The 22,255-nt window shown below is 55.3% G+C and overlaps 12 protein-coding genes across 12 annotated transcripts; 4 read left to right on the plus strand and 8 right to left on the minus strand.

Annotated features, from left to right (window-relative positions):
* Positions 1–184: 184 nt before the first annotated feature.
* Positions 185–1,674, plus strand: PG985_009486 (uncharacterized protein; the record flags this gene model as incomplete). Its single annotated transcript, XM_066829254.1, has 6 exons — positions 185–415; positions 498–741; positions 797–928; positions 1,006–1,159; positions 1,205–1,280; positions 1,351–1,674. The coding sequence occupies 6 exons, from the start codon at positions 185–187 to the stop codon at positions 1,672–1,674; spliced, it is 1,161 nt and encodes a 386-aa protein (XP_066684166.1).
* Positions 1,675–2,187: 513 nt separating this feature from the next.
* On the minus strand, positions 2,188–2,550 carry PG985_009487 (uncharacterized protein; the record flags this gene model as incomplete). The annotated part of the gene is made up of 1 exon (XM_066829255.1): positions 2,188–2,550. One exon carries the CDS (start codon positions 2,548–2,550, stop codon positions 2,188–2,190), a length of 363 nt encoding a protein of 120 aa, XP_066684167.1.
* Positions 2,551–3,265: 715 nt separating this feature from the next.
* PG985_009488 (uncharacterized protein) lies at positions 3,266–4,022 on the minus strand (the record flags this gene model as incomplete). The annotated part of the gene is made up of 3 exons (XM_066829256.1): positions 3,266–3,431; positions 3,489–3,559; positions 3,780–4,022. 3 exons carry the CDS (start codon positions 4,020–4,022, stop codon positions 3,266–3,268), a joined length of 480 nt encoding a protein of 159 aa, XP_066684168.1.
* A 614-nt stretch (positions 4,023–4,636) lies between these two features.
* On the plus strand, positions 4,637–5,026 carry PG985_009489 (uncharacterized protein; the record flags this gene model as incomplete). Its single annotated transcript, XM_066829257.1, has 1 exon — positions 4,637–5,026. The coding sequence occupies one exon, from the start codon at positions 4,637–4,639 to the stop codon at positions 5,024–5,026; it is 390 nt and encodes a 129-aa protein (XP_066684169.1).
* Positions 5,027–5,313: 287 nt separating this feature from the next.
* Positions 5,314–5,677, plus strand: PG985_009490 (uncharacterized protein; the record flags this gene model as incomplete). The annotated part of the gene is made up of 2 exons (XM_066829258.1): positions 5,314–5,452; positions 5,487–5,677. 2 exons carry the CDS (start codon positions 5,314–5,316, stop codon positions 5,675–5,677), a joined length of 330 nt encoding a protein of 109 aa, XP_066684170.1.
* Positions 5,678–6,562: 885 nt separating this feature from the next.
* PG985_009491 (uncharacterized protein) lies at positions 6,563–7,222 on the minus strand (the record flags this gene model as incomplete). Its single annotated transcript, XM_066829259.1, has 1 exon — positions 6,563–7,222. One exon carries the CDS (start codon positions 7,220–7,222, stop codon positions 6,563–6,565), a length of 660 nt encoding a protein of 219 aa, XP_066684171.1.
* Positions 7,223–7,251: 29 nt separating this feature from the next.
* On the minus strand, positions 7,252–7,599 carry PG985_009492 (uncharacterized protein; the record flags this gene model as incomplete). Its single annotated transcript, XM_066829260.1, has 1 exon — positions 7,252–7,599. The coding sequence occupies one exon, from the start codon at positions 7,597–7,599 to the stop codon at positions 7,252–7,254; it is 348 nt and encodes a 115-aa protein (XP_066684172.1).
* Positions 7,600–8,407: 808 nt separating this feature from the next.
* On the minus strand, positions 8,408–8,650 carry PG985_009493 (uncharacterized protein; the record flags this gene model as incomplete). The annotated part of the gene is made up of 1 exon (XM_066829261.1): positions 8,408–8,650. One exon carries the CDS (start codon positions 8,648–8,650, stop codon positions 8,408–8,410), a length of 243 nt encoding a protein of 80 aa, XP_066684173.1.
* Positions 8,651–10,861: 2,211 nt separating this feature from the next.
* Positions 10,862–11,268, minus strand: PG985_009494 (uncharacterized protein; the record flags this gene model as incomplete). The annotated part of the gene is made up of 2 exons (XM_066829262.1): positions 10,862–11,204; positions 11,255–11,268. 2 exons carry the CDS (start codon positions 11,266–11,268, stop codon positions 10,862–10,864), a joined length of 357 nt encoding a protein of 118 aa, XP_066684174.1.
* A 2,222-nt stretch (positions 11,269–13,490) lies between these two features.
* On the plus strand, positions 13,491–14,839 carry PG985_009495 (uncharacterized protein; the record flags this gene model as incomplete). The annotated part of the gene is made up of 2 exons (XM_066829263.1): positions 13,491–13,715; positions 13,922–14,839. 2 exons carry the CDS (start codon positions 13,491–13,493, stop codon positions 14,837–14,839), a joined length of 1,143 nt encoding a protein of 380 aa, XP_066684175.1.
* A 399-nt stretch (positions 14,840–15,238) lies between these two features.
* Positions 15,239–15,736, minus strand: PG985_009496 (uncharacterized protein; the record flags this gene model as incomplete). Its single annotated transcript, XM_066829264.1, has 1 exon — positions 15,239–15,736. The coding sequence occupies one exon, from the start codon at positions 15,734–15,736 to the stop codon at positions 15,239–15,241; it is 498 nt and encodes a 165-aa protein (XP_066684176.1).
* Positions 15,737–17,078: 1,342 nt separating this feature from the next.
* On the minus strand, positions 17,079–20,336 carry PG985_009497 (uncharacterized protein; the record flags this gene model as incomplete). The annotated part of the gene is made up of 2 exons (XM_066829265.1): positions 17,079–19,985; positions 20,166–20,336. The coding sequence occupies 2 exons, from the start codon at positions 20,334–20,336 to the stop codon at positions 17,079–17,081; spliced, it is 3,078 nt and encodes a 1,025-aa protein (XP_066684177.1).
* Between the last annotated feature and the right edge of the window lie 1,919 nt (positions 20,337–22,255).

Consider the following 22,255-nt stretch of genomic DNA (forward strand, 5'->3'; position numbering starts at 1 on the left):
CTTTGTGCCGTCTTGGTACAGGATCCTTGTCATCTTTGTTTTCACATTTCCACATCTGCCTTTTGTCAATTGTTTCCGAAGTGTTGGGTAGATCAAGAGCTCGAATCAAAAACGGACTCACTGGAGTGGCTGGTCCTGGATCCTTTTGGATACTGACACACATCATCATTTCAAAAACGTCCCAATGGATGGTCCTCCAGAGACAAAAGCTATCAATCATGCCAAAACCTTCTTCGGCGGCTTTCCAGATGAGATAAAGTTTGAAGGACTAGAAGCAACGGGCTGGCGAACCGTCACTATGCGGCTCAAGGTCTGGCGGACTCCGAGGATATTCAACAGATATATGATCAAGATGGCGTTTAATGAAGCACCTTCGTACGAGTACTCCTTAGCACATGATATTGAAACACTTCAGGTACGACATCCCTCGCCCCTAGGCGCTTTGCGCCATTCCAAGGCGATGATCAGTGTTCTAACATGGTCCTCACGAATCCCAGACCCTACGGAATGCGGTGCACGTGGTCAATCTCGAGGCCGTGAGCGATAGCCAGTCGCCAGACCCAGAGCCAGCAAGTTTCAAGCCCCTCCTCAACCCTTTCCAGGGTGCGGGCCTGAAATACGAGCACTATCTTATCGAGCACATGCCGAATGGGTCTCTCGCGCGGTTTATCGAAAGAGTGAGCGCCAATAAGGCAATCGATAGATTCTCCAACCGCTTTATCATAAGCATATTCCTCTGCGGTATATACTACATCTAGAAAATCACGAGAAGCAATACTAACTCGCTGGGGCATAGCTGCTAGGGCTTGCGCCGCAATGGCGTGGACGCCAGAGCGGAAGCTGGACGCCTTCGGATACCAAGTCCCGGAACAAGCACAGAATCGTGACCCGCTCCCTTTGGTCCATGGAGCCAATCGGCCCAGCCATTGTAGGTCGCTACTCTAAACTTGCCCCTCCTCTGGCTCCTACCCCTCTCAATATTCCACTCCTGATACCGTATTACAGGGCTTTTTGGTAGGATTGATGGTTTTTGGAGAGAGCACGACCGTATCCCGATTATGAAGCTTGCCGGTTTTGACGAGGCATACAAATACAATGGCATTGAACCCAAATTTAGCAGTGCCCCTAAATTTGATCGGGAGGCGGAGATCGTAATGGAGTACGTGTTTTTCAATATCATCAACGAAACCTAAACGACTCACAGTTGCTACAGTCCGAATTTCCCAAGGTCAGGAACATCCAACCCAGCAACACGAATGAACGTGTTTAACGTCGGGACAGTAAGTGGATCTGAGACTTGACAGCTCCTAAACCCCTAAATTAGAAAGCAAAGGCTGACACGGGAACCAGCTGATGGCCAATATCATACTGGAGGACGATGGCCTCCTTTCGGTGGACCAGGTGCGAGAACAGCTGGGCCCAAAGGACCAATGGAGCAAAAACACGGATCCGGGTTACGACCCGGAGCTGCTCAGTCTGATCGCGATGTGCATAGCCGTGGACCCAAACAATCGTCCGACTATCGCGGAGCTGCTGGACACCCTGAACGAATGGATCTGGACAAAGGATTTGCCGTATTATAGAAATATGAATTTGCCGTATTATCAACGGGAGACGAATGAGTACTTGCAGCGGCTCGTCCAGACATACATGTTCAACGGCGAAGAGGCTTAGTTAGGTACGCAGCCGGCTGCGCAGGCTACAGAGTCAAAGGAATGTAATTACCAAGTTGAATATATGTAAAGAAGATGAGGTGGCAGAGTAGACGAAATCCGCATCAGATTGAGAACATCAAATTGAGTACGTCAGGTACACACAATGGGCACGGCGGTAGGGAAGCACATGAGGTAGGTAGCTTCTGGTTATGAATCCCATGCCATTCCCGGCGTCAAGTAGGCCGATATTAACTACGTGTATGACGTATAATTGTAGTGTACGTTCTAGCGAACTGATATTCCAGGGAAATATGAAGGGAAAACTGTGAAGATTGACTTGAAAGGGGAGTGGCGAGTTGACCATACTTCCACCAACATCAATGTTGAAGGGCACTTGGGGAGCTATGGTGTCGCTCGTTGGTGGTCGAAGCAGTGCCTGTGCGGGGGCATGGAGCTCCCCTGAAAATGCCCCCTCCCTCCCTGAAGTCCCTCCTGTCTGGTAAATACGCCCCCGAAGATTAAGTACGGGGCGCTACATCATCCCCAATGCGAAGCCCGGCCAGAAAAAGGCGAAGACGTAGAAACTGACGACGACAGGATCCGTCTGGGCCGGAGGAGGAACGAAAAACATGAGGGCCAGGATGGCCACCTCCAAGCCCAGCAAGCCGACCCCAAACCCGCGGGTGTAGTTGCGTTGACTGTTGGATTCAATTGCGGCAATAAACGCAATGAGAAGCGCAACGAAAGTATAGGCTGCTTCGGCGAAGAGTACCGCCGCCACGGGCCCCTCTGACGGACGTTTGCCTAAGAAAAACGCCAGCCAGGCGTTGATGGTGACGATTACGAGCCACGCCGCGGCCCAAATGCCGAGGATATCATTCAAATCTTGGCTCATCTTTGAATTGTTTCGGCTTGGAGGAAATTCGATATAGGGTAAAGGTTTTGTGATCCGGTATGGGATTGACGCGAAAGAGATGAGTGTGTACTTGCTGAAGAAGGTATCAACTGGCAAAAACAAATCGTTGTCGTCTTTGAGTAACAAATCGGACAGGGTGTTTCGATGCGGTGTTAAGAGCGGAATTGAGATAGATATAAGAACCTATTCTCTTTCTTGCTCGTAACTGCATGGTGGCTTGGCTTTCTCCGTACCAGGTTTCGCCGCCTCCTTGGTGAAAACATGGGGCTCAGTAACCTAAAGGTCCAGGTTTCAATCACCACACCACGAGAGCGCCATGGTCATAAGGAATGCAATATTCCACCGGAGCAAAAGCAGTAAACTACTTGAAAGCAAAAGTATCCTGAAATTAACTAAATCCAACAAGAGTGCATTGCACCTTTCCGGTTCAAAGCCCAATGGATTTCAAAACTCCATGAGATAGGTTATCTGCTTCCGTTGAGACGAACGAATGTTGTGGCTAGCCGAGCTGCCTTGTGACCTAATCAGTTACTCTTTCCTATCAAAACCAGCACTACCGTCACCATTACATGAGTGTCGAACCAGGTCAGCCGACTGGCCAATGTCTGAACTTTCCCAAGATCTCCCCACAAGCAGGTTTCCTCGCCCATCCGGCTTATATAGGTGACTGAGCCACGGAAGCCTTCAAGTTACTCTATTCTCTTGGCCTCACGATGACTTTGGTGCCCGCATAAGGGTATATCCAACTGCGCCAGGCGAATTGCTGCTTCGCCTTGGGATCTTCAAGCTGCAGATCCCATTTCGTAAGGATCAACCCGAGCAGAGTCTTGATAGCAGACGAGGCATAAAACCTCCCGTCGCTTTGTGGGTGTTAATCAAGACATTAACAGTTACACGGGACGGGCACGGAGACGTACCATGTCATCTTCCCGGTGCCCCACATGGGCAAGGTCTTGACCAGCGCTGATCCCTCTGTTCGTTGCTTTTCCTACATCCAGTCAAAGTACCTCATGGTAAGCTTGGGCTTGAATAGGTCTTTGGCTGCTCCGAGCAAGGATAAAACAGATTTGGGAAGCGTCATCCATCTCCTTGATCAACATCGACAGGAAAGAGTACGCCATTAGACTGTGGATAGGAGCAAAGCAATATAAATTGGTTGGAAAAAGTTTTGCTTTTTCGCCTGTGGACAATCTTCGTTGCCAGCTTACCTGTTTGTACTCCTCGTGCAACATGCGGCGACCGTTCAAGAGAAAAGCCCAGGCTTCTAATAGGTATATGAGCTTCTTCCACAGCCTCTGGTACAAGAGCCAAGGTTGCGGTAAGAAAGGAGTATCTTTGCCTGTCAGGGGTAGTAGAGTTGATGCGAGCAGCAGCGCTAATAGCATGACAGGAGCATGCAACACAGCGCCTTCTAGGTGTGAGTAGCTGCCAAGCGACCAGTACGATGCCATGATGGCCTCTTGATAACTCAGAGGCTATGTGAGAATGGGCAAGAAAGTGTTAAAGAAATTATGGTCGATAGCGCAAACATTTTTGTCACAGAGACATGCATTTGTTGCGTGGTTGTATCATTCTTGCTTCTGTCTAGAGTATCTGCTTTTGTACACGATTGGTGACCTACTGATGAGGAATCAAAACATGAGAGAGGTAGAAGAGGAGTAAGCTTACATGGCGTAGATAGCCTTTGCTGTATTCACAAGTATCCAAAATGCTGCCTCGCCCGATGTCTAACAGAAATATATGAGTTATGTTTTAGAGATATAAACACACGTACATAAACCGGGGGCCTAGCCCCCGGAGCCTAACAAGTCGGGCAATGTTGACCCCTGCCACTGGCCACACTGCAGCCGCTACCCCCACCGCCACCAGCCCCTCCCTTCCTGTGTTACGTTACGCATACTTCAATCCCTAGGTACATCGCAGCTGACCGCCAACAAGACGTATTTCAAACCACACTGATAACTTGCAACCCACCCGCACAACAGCAAATTCTACACTTGCCAGCCTTCCCATCTTTCGCACCCGTATACTTACCCCTACTTACACATTCGAAACTACCTAGAAGATGTTGGACCAGTTCAATCTGCGCCACATTCCCGCGCTCTTCACCGCAACCGTCATGACCTTTGGGGGCATGTGGTCCTACTTCGACCCGCGAGCCGCCATGCTGGAGTTTGGTCTCCCCGACCGCATCGCCAGCACACCCGCCGCCGCCGCCGTCATGCATATCAACAACGCCCGCACCACCGTTTTGGGCATGTGCCTTTACGCCCTCTATTTCACCCGTCAGGGCGCGGCCTGCGATACCGTTCTGGCTATCCTCGGCGCCTACGCCGGCGTCGTCGATAGCTACGTTGTGTGGAAGGAGGGCAATCCTCGCAAGGCCGCCTTCCGCTTCGCAAGCTCTTGGGTACTTTCGGCTGTGGGCTTCGCTGGCTGGACGGCCCGTGCATAGCGGTTGCACCGGGGCACCCCTTGCTTGTCCTACGCGCGGTTCAGCTTGGCGGCACAGGGTTCAGCCCGATCATGGAGAGATCCGGCTCACGTGAGAAAGAGATCTGCATTCCCAATTATCTACTGGTTGGCTGGGGGGGGGGGGGGGGTTACTGAGACGAGGCAAATCATGCAACGATGATGTTCGAAATCAGATAAATACGGCCAATCAGACTGGGAGCCGCACATTCACCACGTCTAAACATATGAATTTGTCTCTGATATTCGAGGCTGGTGCGGGGCGCGACCATGGCCGCCCTCGCCTTCAACGGTCAGGTAGATGCCAACATTGGCCTCGTCGCGGACCCGGCCGACCGCAGCCTGCTGACCGACGGGGCAGCTTACGCCAACGCCGGCCGCTTCGGCGAGTTGCCGGCTCCGACGGCGGGTCAGGTCATTCGGGTATATGAGTGGGCGCTGAGCCGGACCTGGCTGGGTCTTCGTCGGCGTGGCGTGTCTCGGCTTTCTCGTCGCCTTCGCCGAGAGACACGTCGAGCTCCGCAAGGACCACGCGACCGGGTTTGGGCTGGCTAAGACTCCCGCAGCCCAAGGCAATGCGGAAAAAGCCGGTGGGTCGAGCCCTGCCGGTCCTACGTCGAGCGGCGAAGAGTAGCCTGGTGATTAAGCTGGCCTGGCGAGCTCCAACCTTTGTGACCTTAGTATCAGAGTTTACTAGGGAGTCATGAATTCAAGTTGGTTTCCCAGCGTTAGACAGACACCATTAAAGATATGTAGGCTCTGACTGTTAAGATGGAGGATGGCTCGTCTTGGACATATCTATCAAACGCCTTCGCGACGCCGTAGTGCCTAGGGAGTCAAGGTGGGGGTTATAATTGCCAATAAATCAAACAGCTTTCAACAGTGGTACAGTGGGATGATTGACGGAGTAGTTGGGGCTTCGAGGGGACCCCGAGAGCTACTCCTCAAGCTGCTGGTAATAAACTGGCAACCAACCAAGCACAGGTGCTCTGTTCAAGACTCCTCTGTAGCATTGTTTTTTGCACTTCCCCCCCCCCTCAATAGGTACTGCCGATTTTAGCATAGGCATTGTTGATATCACGTCCAACAATGATCGCAAGTGCACATGCCTCGGGTGCCCGATCTGAAAGCCCATGTAACGAGATCCTGCGCTTCCCGCCCCAAAAGGTCTCCTGATGCAATAAGCAAGCTCAACTCAACCCATACGGCTTGCTGGCCAAACCCGATCAATGCCCTCGGCAGTACATATTAGTGAACCTGACTGCCCAGCGCCTGTTCTGATTCTTGTTTTGAAAACTGGTGAGTCATGATGTTACATTGATATCTTAACTGAAACGGTTGCTGTGAGTTTCCTCCTACGGATAAAAACTGATCAATGCCGCGACTGACTTCTCGATTTCTCCCCTATCCCTACGTCGACGACCGCCACAGCCTGCCAGACCATAGACCACCACAGCTTGGCAGACCATAGACCAATAACCCCGGCATCAACTTCCCTCATCCTCCTCCCCCGTGCCTTCTAAAAGTCGCAGCACTGCCGGTACTCGCCCCCGTTGCCCCGCCCCTTGTTAACGTTGACGTGCAGCGCGAACCGCCAGCTGCCGCGGTTGTCGACGGGCGCGCACCGGAACCGGTCCTGCTGCGTGGCGCGGTTGATGTGCCACTTGACCACCTTGGCGATGCACGTCTCGGACGCCAGCGTCGACGCCGACGACAGCGCCGTCGCGTGCAGCACGATGGTGTAGCTGCGCGTCTGCCGGCCCTGGACGCTGCCCCGCACCGCCGACGAGGGCGCCCGCTCGTCGGCGTCGGTGGCCAGCGACGCCCGCGTGCCTTGGTAGTGCACCACGCCCGCCGCCTCCTCGAAGAGGTAGTCGTTGTGCACCGTCATGCCGGCTTCGTCCTCTTCGTCGCGGGCGGCGAGAGCATCACTGCTGCTGCTGTTGTTGTTGTTCTTCTCCTGGAAGACGGGCACCGAGAACTTGATCTGCCGATTACCAGTACCAGCGCCGACGTCCGCCGAGCGCGCGCCCAGCTGCTCGGCCGACTTGACCTGGCGCAGGCTGCGCGCCGTCTTGATGACGTGGGCGATGGCGTCGGTCCACTTGATGAGGGCGTCGGGCGCGTACCAGATGGCCATGGCGCCGCCGGCCGTCCACCAGGCGGCGCGCGACGGCATGTTGGCGCAGAGGATGTTCTGGAAGCCCGTCAGGTTGGCGCACTGGTCGTCGCTCTGGCGGGCCGCGAGCCCCAGGTTCTCGGGCGTGGCGGCCGGGCTGCTCCGATTCTCGTTGTCCTTGTTGGTAGCGGCGGCCCGGAGGGCGGCGTCTCGGCCGCGATGGCGTCCCAGTCGTGCGTCTCGGGCTCCTCGATGGGCTGCCAGTTGGCGGCGCCGGTGGCGGCGTCGAGGCCGAGGTGCTGGTAGAAGGCCTCGAGGCTCTCGAGCGTGCCCAGGTCGACGGCCGACTCGGAGCGCTTGTGAGGCGGTAGGTAGGCCTGGGTGGGCAGGGCCGCGGTGGCCATGAGGCCGAGGGTGGCGAGCTTGAGATTGTACATGGCGCGAAGGGAGGATGATATGGCAAAGCGATTTAGAGTGAACTGATGATGAAGCGAGGTGATGAAGACAGTGACTTGGAGACACTACGCAGGCTGCAGTCCGGCTTTATATACTAGGGCTCTCGCCAACTCCTAAGCCAACATCCTCGCCATATCCTCACGCTCCTGCTGCTTCCTGTCTCCTGTGGGGTTAATGGCTCTTCCAGCCTCGTACGAGGGGAAGCTATTTCCATCATCGTCACATTCGACATTTCAGCTCTCGAGCAATTCGACCGAGGCCAGTATCCTATGCAGGCCTTGTGGGCGTACCCATCCTCGGCACCTCCCCGGGAGGCCTTGTCGGCGACAGAGGGGCCACTTTCTGGCCCCCTACGGGTAGCAAAAGCTTGATTGAGATAAGACTTGCCAACTGCATGGTGGGTATGATTTGGGCCCAAGGGCGGAGGGCGAGCGGAAAGCCCCCCCCCCCCCTGGTGCGTGCGTGCGGCTGAAGTTTTGTGTGGATCGAGAACGTCTCTGGGCTCATCATTCCTTTGCAGATCGCCTTGATGGGATATCGTGTGAGGCGGTGACTAGAAATTGCAGTCTAAATGACCCCTTAAGACCTTAATACATCATTGCCAACTAGGCACATGTAACATTGACTGCATTACCAGACTAGCTACGAACGGCTGAATCCCTGTACCCCGCCAGACCAACTCGTTGCGGGTCTCGCTGCCGCAATAGGGGTTGGTTTTCCAGCGCTGGACAAGGTCATCCTGAAAGTCGGACTGTTACGCTGGGAGGTGACTCGTCTAGGCCATGTCCCTCAAATGCCTTCGCGACGCCGTAGCCGGCGATAGCTAAGACATGCAAAAGCGACAGCGTCCGTAGTCCACCAAATGAGGTTTGGTAAGAACCACACAAACAGCGCGATCCCGACGGCCCACAGGAACTCGGACGTCGGAAGATACAGGCACGCCACATATCCGTGCCCTTTGGACTTTTCGGCGTTATCGCAGAATCGGGCCACGGCTGGGACCTTGGACCACACTCCTATGTCGAGGGCCATTTTCGACCAAGTTTTCTGAGGGAGGACCACTGGGACACGTCCAACGTCAGCTGTTGTGGCTCGCTGGCGGAAATAAGAGTCTTGCGCGAAGAAGGAGGAAGGGGAAGGCTCGTTTACGAACCAATCAAGAGAGGAGTAGAAAAGTGACTGCGGATTTACGGCGGGTGGTAGGCGGAGTTACAACTGGATTCTTGTGATCTGAGCGGGCGGAGAGTGAAAAAAAGGCTGAAGCAATAGCATCTTTCCAGAGCAAATAGCGGTGCAGCTGTCCATAAATAGAGCACTGAGGACCCTAACCTCAGGGTTGAAGTAGGGGTCTGACAGCGACCCCGTTGGGCTAGCCTTCAGCCGCTTTCATGTCAGACGAGCGCCCACGCACGACTGGGGGCGCGGATGCAACTCGGCGGCCCGCTCCACCCCACCATCCATCCCACTCCTTCATCTTTTCTGGGCAGGTACTTGTGTAGGATTCGATTCCTGGCAGCCCTGGGCCTGCCGCACCACCACCTGTCACGCGATCTATTGAGGTGACGAAGAGGGGCGGCGGCGACAGGGCTATCATGAGGACCCCTCCTTCGGGAGGAGGAAGGCGGCACGAGCGGCATGAACCGTCGACAGCCAGCATCCTGGAGGTTTGGCCTCTGGAAAAAGCCCGGCGCGACTGCTCCGGATGCGAGAGAACGCTATCCTGTCTTTAGCTCACACACCACTTGCCACTAGACCCCCTCGCTTAGCTGCATTCCACCTTACTTTAGTATTCGCCTTAGCGCCTGGCGCCCGATAAACGTCAAATAAGCGGCCCGTCGCTGATGCGCCGCGCTTCTGATTATCGTGTAAGTTGTAAGTCAATAGCCGCTCGTGGGGGGGTTAGTTAAGCGCCGCCGACGACAAATGGCTCTAAGCCGTGAGATACTGGTAAGCTGGCCCTGCGGCGATGCCTCTTTCGAGTTGATGTAGTGCTACAGAATCGAAGGCTCTGACTTCAAGAAGATATATGGGAAGAAACAATGGCGGCATCGCGAGAATCCGAATAGAGATAGAATGGTCAAGGAGCAACTCCTTGGTATTCTGGCCAGACATGTTATATATGCCTTTACCATAATTCCCTCACTCAAGCGCCCCTGGTTGGTGGTTCGTAGTATGGTCCGATGTACACGCCCTCAGCCTCCTTTTCCAAACAGTAGGTCCTTCCCCATCTGATAGACTTCCAAGCAACATATGGCCAAAGCCAGATGCCGCAGAAGGTGTGCCGGCTCGAATTGATATGCCTATAAGCGTGCGTGCCATGTGCCCTCAGACTCGTAGCTGACCCGCCCATCAGCCAGCGTTTCGGTTCTCGCTAGGCCGGCACCGTGGTCTCTGGCGCGTACTGGCAGCCAAAGACGGGCGACGATCTAACCATACAGACTAGATGGTTTCTTCGTGTCCTTCATTGCGGGGAGCCTTGAGGTTCCTGTCTTGGGTCGCGTCCGTGCCCTGTCTGTCCAGGCGGACGTTGGCACAGTCCTCAAACCTTCCGGACAATGAATACCCAGCTGAGGCGACACACCGGCTGGCAAGTTTTGACAGCTGGTTTGTCCCAACGCAAGACATCCTGAGGATGCGGTGAAACGGAGTGGTCCACAGAGACATGTAGGCCTGCTCGCCGGCTAGCAGTCATCTTCAAAGATCGTTACTACGGCGCCGGTGCCGGCGCCTCCCGTGATACGCGAGGTATACAAGAATGATGGCATCCCTGGCCCGCCAGACCAGGTATGGCAAGTACCACAGGAGGAGGCCGGTTCCGAGGAACCAGAGAAGCCCAGATGGCGGGAGCAACAGGCAGGGTAGAAGGGCGTTGCCCTTTGCGTTGTCGCAGTAACGGGCTACCGCCGGAATATCGGCCATCGCTGGTCCTAGTTGCTGAAGTAGGTAGGTAGCTGCTACTATGGGGGTTTTTGACTCATATCCACTTACATGTATATATCAAAAAGAAAAAGACGAAAAGTTATCAGCTGATAGTGGGAAGGAAATATATTACCCTAAGAGGGGCGCAGGCAGTCTGTGCCGCAATGAGACCCGCTATCTAGAAAACATGGCGCCACGGATCCGAACGGGAGTGAACAACGCTATCTTCCCAAAGCTCTCTGAACTGAGCTCTTCTTCTTTTCCTTTGGAGGCATTTGTCTCTCTAGTTCCCGCATCTTACTCATACTACCACAAAATTGAAGATCATAACTTTGATGGGGGCGACGCGTAGCTGTCGACCCAGTACCAGCCACACTCGCTGGTAGTCCGCCCGTTGACGTTGCGGTTCTCTTGGGTATGGCATCGGGGTTCTGTCGCGTACTGGCTGTAAGAGGCGGCGGCGCTGCCAGACTTGAACCAGGTGGTACCGGAATACTCACAGCCGCCTGCGACCTGGAGATCTTTGTTGGCCGCATCCGAGTCAGGCCCGTTGAGGCAAAGCTTTCCCAATCCTCGGATCTTCCGGGCAATGAGATTCCAACCGGAGTGGGAAGAAAGGTCGTGGTGTTGTTGGTCGTAACATCGGTGTGTCGCCAAGACGACGGCGCTGGGGATGAAAGCAAGTGAGATGGGGAGTACCGCTGCTTTCGTAGGTACAGGCGTACGAACATCCTTTATCTCTTGCCATGCCAGAGGCTTGGTAGAAGCTGACTTCGCTTGGCTTGAACCATAGTAGGGGTCGTACTAGCAGTAGAATTGAGCCAAGCAGCGAGTCTGGCAGTAGTGGCTGGAGTGGACTACATTGTTGACTGCAAGGAGGCAGGTGATGGTATAGTACGAAGCGAGTGGTAATAGAAGAATCAACCCAAAGGTATGGTAGTGCAAGAGAGGGAACTACGCTCTTTTAATCCCAGCATGCCATTCCAGACCAGCCCATATTCAGCGTCCTTTTGCCTGAGCGATACATCTAGCCCTTGCTTACTGACAGTGAATCGTGATTACACACGAGGACCGTCTTCCAACCGCTAGCCGACCAAAGACGCAGGTAGTATATGGGTATCTACATCAGGGTAACGAATGGATGATAAGGGTATGAAGTTTCCGTGATTGTGGTTTTGCATATCGACGAGACTTGCGCCGTATAAAAACACCGTGAGGTGAGTATCGAGACGAACGAAAAGAACCCAGCTAACCAAACATCTCTCAACGACGGATCTATGGGCAGCAATCCTCCCCGAATTCGATACACTGGTTGTCAATTTATGCCTATTCATGGCGGCCCGCTTGAGTCTCCGGATTGGGGTCTAGCCTCATCGCGACGCAGCACAAAGCTTAAGTTAGCTTGAAGGGTCTTTTCTGACTGGCTGTGGGGATGCCGGGGGAGCAGTGAGTGCAGGGCAGGCAGCAGGGGAGCGACGAAAAGTCCCTCCTCGTGGCAATAGTTAACTGTTAGCCTCGATTTCCCCTGGGGAAGGGGAGTCTTTAGGGTCTCGCTAGCGAGTCATGCACCTGGCTAGGTATTTTCAGCAATAAGGATAAGGCTGAGCGGCTCCAGGGGACTCAGGGGACCGTTGACAAGTCGGGCTATACATATGCTCTGTCCTAGTCCTTGCATGCGAGATTACTTGTAGATACCGCATGCTTGAAACATATGTCTTTGTCCGTGTCTGCTCGTAGTTCAGCGGGAATATCATTGATGAATGCACGTCCCACATCCATCCAACGTCTAAAAAAAGCGACATGTCAAAAAGTACGCGAAAGTGGGTCAGAAGTTGCCAATAGTGAGAAATATGGGTCACCCCGGAGTTATATCTACATCTGCCACGGGCCCGTCTTGACGTCCTTGGCAAATCAAACATGTTGGAGAAGCTTCAGAAGGGCTTTCTTTTTCTTTTTCTCGACAGGTCTGCTGCCAAACCAGATGCTGCATATATCGAACGTTAGAAACTGCGTACGCGGACTCTTATGCGGCTGCCAGGTTAAGCCCTGCGCCTGGCTTAGTTTCGACGATGGTCCAAGGAAACATGTAACATCTCATGTGGGGGGGAAAGTCGGGCCGTCCCACATACGGCACCCCGGCACAACAGATTGGGATTGCACGAAGTGTTGTACAACTGGAAGGCAAACGAATGTTTGAGTAGTCAATATCTCCCCAAAAGACATGAAGGGCGCACATGTGCAGTGTTGGCAGCCGAGACCAAGGCCCGACTAGACGACGTCGAGGTGCACGATGCACGTCTCTGGGCGCACCGTGTCTCGCCGGCGGTGCTACACGTGCCACCCCCTGGCGTACCACCGTCGATGTCGATCCCTCCGTAATCGATAAGAAAGAAACATGGCAGACAATGCGACCCTACACATATGTATCCACGCGTCTGGCGTCTGTCATTGCCCAGAACAGAAACCGACAGCCCTGGCGCTTAGTGCGTACCAAGGTGTTGGCGGGACGGGATTTCGAGAACGACAGGGGGGGACCCGTCGCGCGGTGGATCGCCAATCAACCTGGAGCGGAGTGCCGACCTTAAGGGGCTGGCACCGCCAATCGGTCTCTGCGTGCCGTTGCAGAATTGCTGATGCCTAATTCTCAGAACGTTTTCCTTTCAGGGTCCAGTCTGTCTGTTTCCTCTCGACGCTGCATCGCATGCACCTTGATCGCGAAGAACTCGGTTTCAGCTGAGCCCGCCCGCCTTACCCTCCCTCACTTTCCTTAACGGGCGGTTTTCTTTGTCGTATTACCCGAGGCCTTCCCTCGCCAAGACCTTTTCTCTTCCTCGGCTGCTCCTCAAGCCAAGCCAAGCCTCCTCCTCCACCCACCGCAACGCAGAAAAGGGAGTTAAGCGAGGCTGTGCTGTGTGTATACGCATGCTGGGCCACCTTCTCCTGCGCGCTTAACATGGCGTCCACGTGGATAGGGAAAGCCGCCGACTGGACTAAGCGCCGGGGGCTCGTCGCCCTCAGCGCCGTCTTCCTGCTGGTCCCCATCATTCTGATGTACCGGGCCTACTCGACCAGCGACGTCGAGGCCCCCAAAACGTGGAGGCCCGACCGTATGAGCCCGGTGCAGGTACCTGCGTCGGCCCAGAGTGTGGTCTCGGCAGTGACCAATGCGACTCTCGGCGTAAGTTTATATCCCATCCCTTCTCTGTTTCTGTATCTGTCCGCCCCTCCCCCGGCTTCCTAGGATGCTGCCTGTCCGGTACTGGCCCTCCCCATTGTTTGTTTCCTATGCGTGTGCCAGTACTACTCCACTGTGGCACTATAAAGACAGGCCAATGAAGATGTAACGTTATACTCAGCCACGTACTGACCGGAACACCACCCCAGTTCGAGCAGATGCTCGTCCTCTCCGTCCGCCCCAGCTGGCGGACCCGGGGCCTCGAGGCCGCCGCCAAGCTGACGGGCCTGGACTTCACCATCCTGCCGCAGACGCCGTCGCCCGACGACGCGGTGGCGGCCTTCCAGCACCAGGCGCACGAGAAGAAGCCGGGCAGCACCAAGGCCTGGCTCGCCCACCTCCACGTGCTCGAGCACGTCGTCCGGTCGGGGCTCGAGACGGCCCTCATCGTCGAGGACGACCTGGACTGGGACGTCGGCCTCAAGACGCGCCAGATGGCGCTCGTGGTGGACCACGTCCGCAACTTCACGGGCGTCGCGCCCGACGACCTGTCGGCCAGCTCGCCCTACGGCGACAACTGGGACGTCCTCTGGCTGGGCCACTGCGGCGCCGAGATGCGGCCCACGCCCGGCGGCCCCTCGCCCCCCAAGGGCTGGGCGAGCATGGCGCAGCCGTACTTCGACCCGCTGCGGCTGAACGGGACGGGGGCGCGCCCGCACTGGGGCCTCGACACGCTGCGGTGGCGGGGGCGGGGGTGGCAGCACCCGCCGGCGGGGATGCGGCTGGTGCAGGACGGCGGGGCGGTGTGCTCGTGGGCGTACGGGGTTTCGCGGCGCAGCGCCGGGAAAGTGCTGGCGCGCATGTCGCGGGGGGACAACCAGGCCTTCGACATCGGGCTGAAAGAGGTCTGCGACGCGGGGGAGCTCGACTGCGTCACCGTCGTGCCGGGCGTCATGTCGTCCTACTCCCCGCCCGCGGACCTGGGGTACCAGAGCCCCGTCCGGGTCGGGGACGGCAAGGGGGTGAAAGGGGACGAGGCGCAGTTTGAGGGGGTCCGGGGGACGACGCCGGATGTGGTGTTTAGTGCGCGCTGTGAGGCGCTGTTTGCGGAGCAGTGTATACCTTAGTAGCGGTGGTTTTTAACTTAATATATTAATCAACTTGAATAACACTTCATAAATGGAAGAGGAATGGGAAATAGAAAATGTTATTGGAAACGGCTATTGAAAAGAAAAGGAAAAGAAGTCGGAGCTGGTACTTATGATATGAATATGGCCAGGGTGGATGTAAAGGGGGCATGCTCTCATCTCAGCAGCAGCAGGCGGAGAGCTTTGATCATCACTCCCAAGGAGCCCACCAAGGAACACCCGACCAGTCGAAAGCAAGCCTGCACTGCCCAGCCGGCAGCCAGGTCCTCGAACCAACACTCCACTCCCGCGGTGCCAGCAGCTCCCGCGAACGATCCTCCGCACCCAGCCCTTCGATTGCTGACATCCAACCTGGAAGCCCGATGTTTCAGCAAACACTTATTTCGCCGCCGGCTGCTTGGTGCGAGCCGCCATAGCCCTATCCACCGCCCCCGCGAGGGGGCCGTACACAAACTCCGCCCCGAAGCCCAGCCAGAACAAGGCGAAGACCCAAAAGCTCAAGTCGGCGAGGTTCGGGTCGGAGACGCGGAAGAGCACGGTCAGGATGGCCGCCTCCAGGCCCAGCATGCCGCCCACGAAGGCAAACGTCCATTTTTCGCCGGGGATTGGGGGTGGGGACGGGCGCGACTCAGGCCCCGGCTCCGAGATGTAGAAGAGGAGGAAAACGGAAAAGAACAGCTCGCACAGGAAAACGATGGCCAGTGCGCCCTCAAACGAACTGCGGCTGTAGGGCCAGCCGCGCTTGGCCACGAGCGCCAGCCCGCCGTTGATGGTGGCGAGGACCAGGTAGACCCCGGCCCAGGCGGCGAAGGCCGCGATCTTGCTTTTCTGGGCCGCCAAGGCCTGTTGGTCGGCCGGCACTGTGCGGGAAACCATTGTTGTTATAAATAGTCGAGGTAATAGCAAGAGGTTTGAAAGTTTCAAGTGAACAACTGGCTATTCTTAGAGTTCGTCGAAAGGTCCAGTGAACGTTTGGCTATTCTTGGAGATCGTCGTTCGCGTCGCGTGGTGTGTGAGTGATTCGTGGTGTTTTGGGCTAGGTAGATATGATATGAGAGAGCAGGATAAGAATATTGATTATTGCCCTGCGAGTGCTCCCCGCATTTCCTTTATACAGCTTCCCGCCAGGAGGGCGGAGAAAGAATAGAGAGGAGGGTTTCTCCGTTACCAAATCCGCCGACTATTTCGCAAGGCTAACGCCCTCACTTCAAACCTTAGCAAGGGCCTACGCCCCCCATTGCCGCAGCGAGTGCGGGCAGGCAGGCAAACGCCATTCGGAGAAGACAGAGAGGTAACGGAGGAGGCACATAGATGTTTGAGGCGGACAGCCGTGGGATAATAGAACCTACTACGTATCATACACTGCCACGATGCCGAAGCGGCACGCCCATTTGATGGACAGTGTATCATCTCCGGAGGCCGCTGGCATGATGTTGGAATAACCATGAAGAATCGCAATCTAGCGAACAGAACTGGGACTGGGAAGTGTATCAGCAAAGTCCACATACACCTTCGCTTGCTCCCTCTAGCTCTCTCGCCCAATGCATCAAATCAAAACACCCTATCAGACCAAAAACGCGCAGTATATGTATGATGCAAGGCTCAATCCAAGTATAATAACTATCTCTTGACCCCATTCACTCACTCGCGCACTCGCGCACTCCCATCTCCGCCCCTTGTACTCGCTCAGCTCGGTAAGTACATACAGACTCCCCCCTAATAAGTAAAACCATATACGATCCGCACCCACCCCCACCCATCTGTCTTTAGTTGGGGAAATGGGATCTCGGAAGACAAAAAATATGCAATCCCCCCCTGTGGAGGGAAGAGGGACTTGATAACAAGTGTCTAGATACACACAAACACAGACAGCACCCCCTCTCTCGAAAAGAAAACAATAATAGCATGAATGAACCAAGCCGCCCCCCCCCCCTAAAAACCCCTCCAACGCCGCCATGGCCAATGAGTAGTAGGTAGAGATGATGAGCTGAAGAAGAAGAAAAGAAGAACCCACGCATCAACACGCTCGGAGGGAAGTAACAAAAAAACAGAGGACAGAAAAGTAAGTAAAACCCAAATGCGTGGCTTTCGTGGTGGTGGACGCAGCCCGTGGTGAATGAAACCCAGCCAATGCCAAGACCTTCATCCTTTCCCACACATCCACTTCGTCGTCATATCCATAACGTCGCGTCCTTGTTCTTTCTTTCTTTCACATTACTCATGCCGCCGGCTTGGCTTTGGCTTCCGCGGGTGATGACGGAGATGACGCCGCCGCCTCGTCGTCCTCCTCGATAACCTCCTCCTCTTCTTCTTCTCCTTCTTCCCCTTCCTCTTCAAGCTCCTCCTCGAGCTCTTCCTCTTCCTCCTCCTCCTCTTCGCCTTCCTCGCCTTCCTCGCCGAACTCGTCCTCCTGCACGATGCCGTTCATGCGCTCCCAGACCTGCCGCCGGATCTGCTCGTCCTTCAGCACTCGCGCCCGCTCCACCTCCTCGAAGCCGCCGCTCTTCTTAAGCTTGCCCTCTTCCACGAAGTTGATAAGCTCCTTTTTAAGGGGGTTGTCGCGCCGGCCCTCGAGCTCCTTCTGACGGAGCTTCTCCGCCCTCTCGATGGCCTCAAGGCGGCTTTCGTGGTTCGGATTCAGCGCGCGGACTTCGCCGAGGACGCCCTCCTTGGCGGTGGATGGGTCGGCGCTGCTGCCGAGGTTCACCAGGCCCCGGGAGATCTGACGTGCCGCAGGCGTTGTGTTGTCCTTCATCTGCTCCTTAGTGGCTTGCTCAACAAGCGTGAAGGTCTCGGTAGCCTTGTCCAGATCGTCCACCAAATCCACCATGAGGTCCTCCATGACCTTGAGTTCGTCTCGGCCCTGGCACACGTCCTCGAGCTCCTTCTCCCAGATCTTGGTCCAGATGGGCTTCTCGCGCTTCATGTACTCCCGCACCTTACCAAGCTCCTGTGCAAGCTGGGAAATATCCTTGGAAACGTCTTCGAGTTGACGGGGCAGCGGCCGCACGCCACGGTGCACCACATCTTTGCGCAAGTCCTCGATAAGATCTTGCAGGTCGTCGACGCGGCCAACGAGGCGATCAGAGTCGGTGTTGAGCTGCTTGCGTCCTTTGGTGACATAAGAATAGCCGGAATCGCCTTCCACCGCAGGAACCGATGCCTTCGCCGCAGCAACCTTGACATTGGCGGCCTTGTTCCTGAGCGATGACATGGAGCTCTGGATGTCGGTCTGGAAGCTGGAATACGTCTGGCGCAAAACAGCCAAGTCTCGCTTCAGGCTCTGAAGCTCACGAAGTTGGCTCGGGTTGAGCTTGCCACCGGGAGATGCGCTCTTGGCACCCGAGCTCTCCACGATTTGCGGAGGTGCGCTGGCGAGACGTGTCATCTCCTTCGCTGCCTCTAATTGCCGGTCGGATACCCGTTGAATCGCGGCGCCCTGGTCATCGACATTCTGCTTGACTTCTTCCACGGCTTTCTTGATCGAGCCGATGCCATCATCGATGTGACGCTTCACTTCATCCAGTAGCTCCACATTCAAGGCCAGGACGGTGCGGTCCTTAATATCCGACAAATCCTCCAGCTCATGGCGCACTCCAGATACGGGGTCTTGAATGTAGATCTCGGGGAGATCTGCTCCATTTGTTGTAGTATTCCAGGAGAACTTCTCGATAAAGGCCAGCTGCAATCGCCCGATGGTCAGATCGGCATAGCCCTCTGGTAACACAAACTTCTTGACTTTGGACTTGTATTGGAGGAAGAGTGTCAGGTCCTTCGTCAGCGGCGGCGACTGCTCGATAAATCCGTTCTGCTGCTTGGATTCCGGGGGTGTCTTGGGCGGCAGTGATGGTTTCCTCTCGCTCTTCGGTGTCGCGGAGCGTGGCGGCGATTTCTTTTCTGGTGAGGTCGGCCGACCCCCAACGGAGAACGCATCATCCAACGGACCTGATATAGTAGCACTAGGCCTATACCGCTCGTCTGGAGATGCTATCGGTGGAGTTTTGGAAGGTTCTATAGATACGTCGTTTGGCGGTTCGGAGTGCTCTGAAACTTTGCTGGGGGCCCTCGCAGGTGAATTGTCGAATGTGTTTTTAGACTGGCTGGACAGACTCGAGTTGTTGCGGTTGTGTTTCATAGAATCGCGCACCTGCATCGCGCGCATCGACTCCCGCGCTTCTCCCCGCCCTCGATTCGGTATTGGTGTGTGCTGGGTAGGCAGCATGGGCACGCCGCCCGTCGGCGCACCCAGGTGTTTAGAGATCTGATAGGCAGAGTATCGTCGGGAGGCTCGTCTCTCGAGGTCGCCACCCCTCTGGAGAGCAGCCAGGGCGCTCTGCTGCGACTTCGGGGGAGGCGGAGGCGGCGGGAAGGAATCGATGTCGATCTGGTTAGGGGGCGGGGGCGGCCCGCTGGGCATGTTGGATGATTCATCGCCGGGATAGGGTGGGAGGATCGGTATGTTCTGCATGGTGTTACTCGACATGGAAGACTGCTCGGAGTTGACAGATGCTTGAGACTGAGACTGGTCTCGCGGTGGAAATCTTCGGGTGGGAGATGCGTTGATGTTGCCACCAGACGGGCCGCTTTCTCTTTGAGGGGCGGAGCTGTCTCGTGTTGAGTAGCCGCTCTCGATGCCTTCGTTCAACAAACTCGTGAGGCCGCTGTTACTGCTACCGGCAGTACTAGTGCTCATTGTGCGGTTAGCAATGCTGGAGGCGCCTTCTGGTGATCCGCTGCCGCTCTCCCGGTCCCGCGATTGTTTCTGTCGGAGTTTCTGCTGTTTCCTTTTCAAGCCGTGGAGCAGGTTGATGATGATGTCGCGTATCCTCGGCAAGTATTTCTCCAAACTCTCAGTACTGGCTTCCTGGCTGAGCGTGGCCTCGAGTATGTGACGCAGCGATTCGGGTACGTTGCCTAGGTCGGAGGTATCGACGTTGATGGCCGTGAAGGCCCGGCAGGCCATGTTGAACTCATATCCCAGCCTCACGTAGACGTCGGACACTTGCGTGTCGGTAGCCGTCCCCCGCGACCATTGCGTCAGGGTTTCCAGGAGTTGTTTCGTGGCGACGAGCAGGTGGGTGACGCTCTTCTCGATCTGGGATAAAGGCATGGCGGAACCGCTTGACTGTAGGAAGATAGGACTGTGTCAGCAATGACTGCGCGGGAGAAAGCAGGAAAGGGTCTGCTGCGTCAAGACAAGAGAGGAGAGACGACAGAAGGTTAGGCAGGCAAGCCACAAGTCGCATGAAAGAAAGTTCGGACGGTGGGAGCCTCAGGAAGCCCCCGTCAGTTGTCGCTTACTCACATTTCCTCGCCTAGAGTTCCCGGGAATAGACTTGTTGGAAGCCGTGGATGAACGCGGCTGCATGTTGGCCGGGGACATGGCGCGCTGAGGAACACCGGATTGGGGCGGTGGTCCTGGGTCCGCCCCTGGGGAGCGTCGCTGCATGGAGCGAGAGTGATTTGAGGGCTGCATGATGTGTATCGTGGGCTTTGTCCGGAGCGGGTGTTTCGTCTCGTATGTAGTAGACTTGTAGTATCTCGCAAGTGACCTCTGGCCGGTGTTTCGATAAAGTGTGCGCTACGCCGTCCGTCTCGACGCCTTATGAGACCAGCCACCTGAACTACGTTTCGGCGCAAAGTCTAGTCTGTGATAAATGGTTTGGTATATACGCCGGGATCAGGTGCAGATAGAATGGGGTCGGGGGGTCGGGTCGCGGAAAATGTAGAGCAGCCGGGGGGTTGGCGCGTTACGAAGCAGCTAAAAAAGCAAGATGGTCTAGGGAAGAACAAGTTGTATATTGAAGCCGGGTGGGGAGAGGTTGCGAGAGGGAGAGAGTCGCGCGCAGAGGAGGAGTAGGAGCAAGCAATTACGTTGGATGGATGTCCGGATGGAGATAGATTCAATTAAGCCAGTCACCTCAGGCGCTGTATGTTTAGGTAAGAAACAATCATGTATGACGAGAAGGCAGTTGGTAGTCGTCGGTCGGGCTCAGTTACGGACGGAGGTTTCGACCGTTAGTTTGGTTGAAGGGTATGGGATTATGGAGTCGGGAGGATCACTCATTCAAGTCGACTGCATGTTTGGTTGGTTGGCGCAACGTCAAAAATCGATGGCCGGGTCCCTTGCAACTGCAAATTGTGCGCGCAAGAGAGGAGAGAATATGGAGTGTACATGTACCCAATGCAGGCCCAATGCCTAGGTAACCCGTAGCCCCCCTGCAAGCCCTACACGGGCCTCCCAGGTGACCCGGCTTCTTTTCACCACGACTCGCACGAGCAAGCAGCTGGGCTCTCTCAATGCCTGACGAAATCGAATGATTAAACAGAGAGGGTCATGCCAAATTCCCTTGGGGCCTGAAGTCTTGCCAGAACTTGGAGACTTAAAGAGGCTCTCCCCCAGATGCGGCCAGCACCCTCAAAGCGCACGTGCACGCAAACTGCACACATCCCGGGCCTGCCTTACCCAAACCGTCGTAGCCGACAACAGACCCCTGGAACGTCCAACATCAAACCACGCTGTCCGCAATCTGTCATTGTCGTTGGATGATGAGATGCACACTAAACGCTGTTTCGACAACCACTCCTGTCTGCAGTCTTGCAGTATGCAATAGATGCATGTTCTACGAAAGTGGACCAGCACGTCAGCCCAAGCACGTATCGTGAGTTGGCACGTCGCGCTGTCGAGCTTCATATCCCCAACCTCTATCAACATCCTGTTCATGCAGGTACCCTTGCTAGCTGCTTCAAGTTACGCAAGCAAGTCCAAGCAAATCAAGCAGGCTTGCGGATTCCAAACCCCTCCTTCAGGACCTAGAGCTTTCCATACTCGACGTATGGTATATTTCCTGCAATCTTATCCACCCACTCTTTCAATTGGATCAAACGATCATCTACCCAGAGCAATCGAATTGTTCAGATAGATCGAGACTTATGCATTGCAGTCCCTCAACAACCAAAGTCTGCCATAGCGTGTGCCCAATCTTCGTGAGAAGTATTGCATGTTGTCAGCTAGCCTCGTGGAGAAACTCCTAACTCTTACGGATACATGCACCTATCTACCTTTTCAATGCGCTTTTCCCCCTTCATATGAGTGAGATGCGAGAGGTACGCTGAGGCTTGGTTCGGCCGCTGAGTGTACCAAGGCCCTATTCTGCTTGTAATTGAATGGTTTGTTACCATCGGCATCAGAACGGCAAATACTATCCTTCGCTCGCTACTTGCGCACAAACTTCGCAGGGGGTTCACTGCTAGACGGACAGCATCATCTGAGGTACGATCGCTTCCTGTATCGACAAGTAGGCATCAGAACTACTCCCGTTGCGGTCGACAGTAGAGTCGTGTATCGAGTAGTAACGAACAAGGCTATGAGCATGTGGTGTTTCTCGGCTATCA

This window comes from Apiospora marii (assembly GCF_038362585.1).
Source record: "Apiospora marii strain CBS 49790 chromosome Unknown utg000005l_segment0_segment0, whole genome shotgun sequence".
Taxonomy (NCBI): domain Eukaryota; kingdom Fungi; phylum Ascomycota; class Sordariomycetes; order Amphisphaeriales; family Apiosporaceae; genus Apiospora; species Apiospora marii.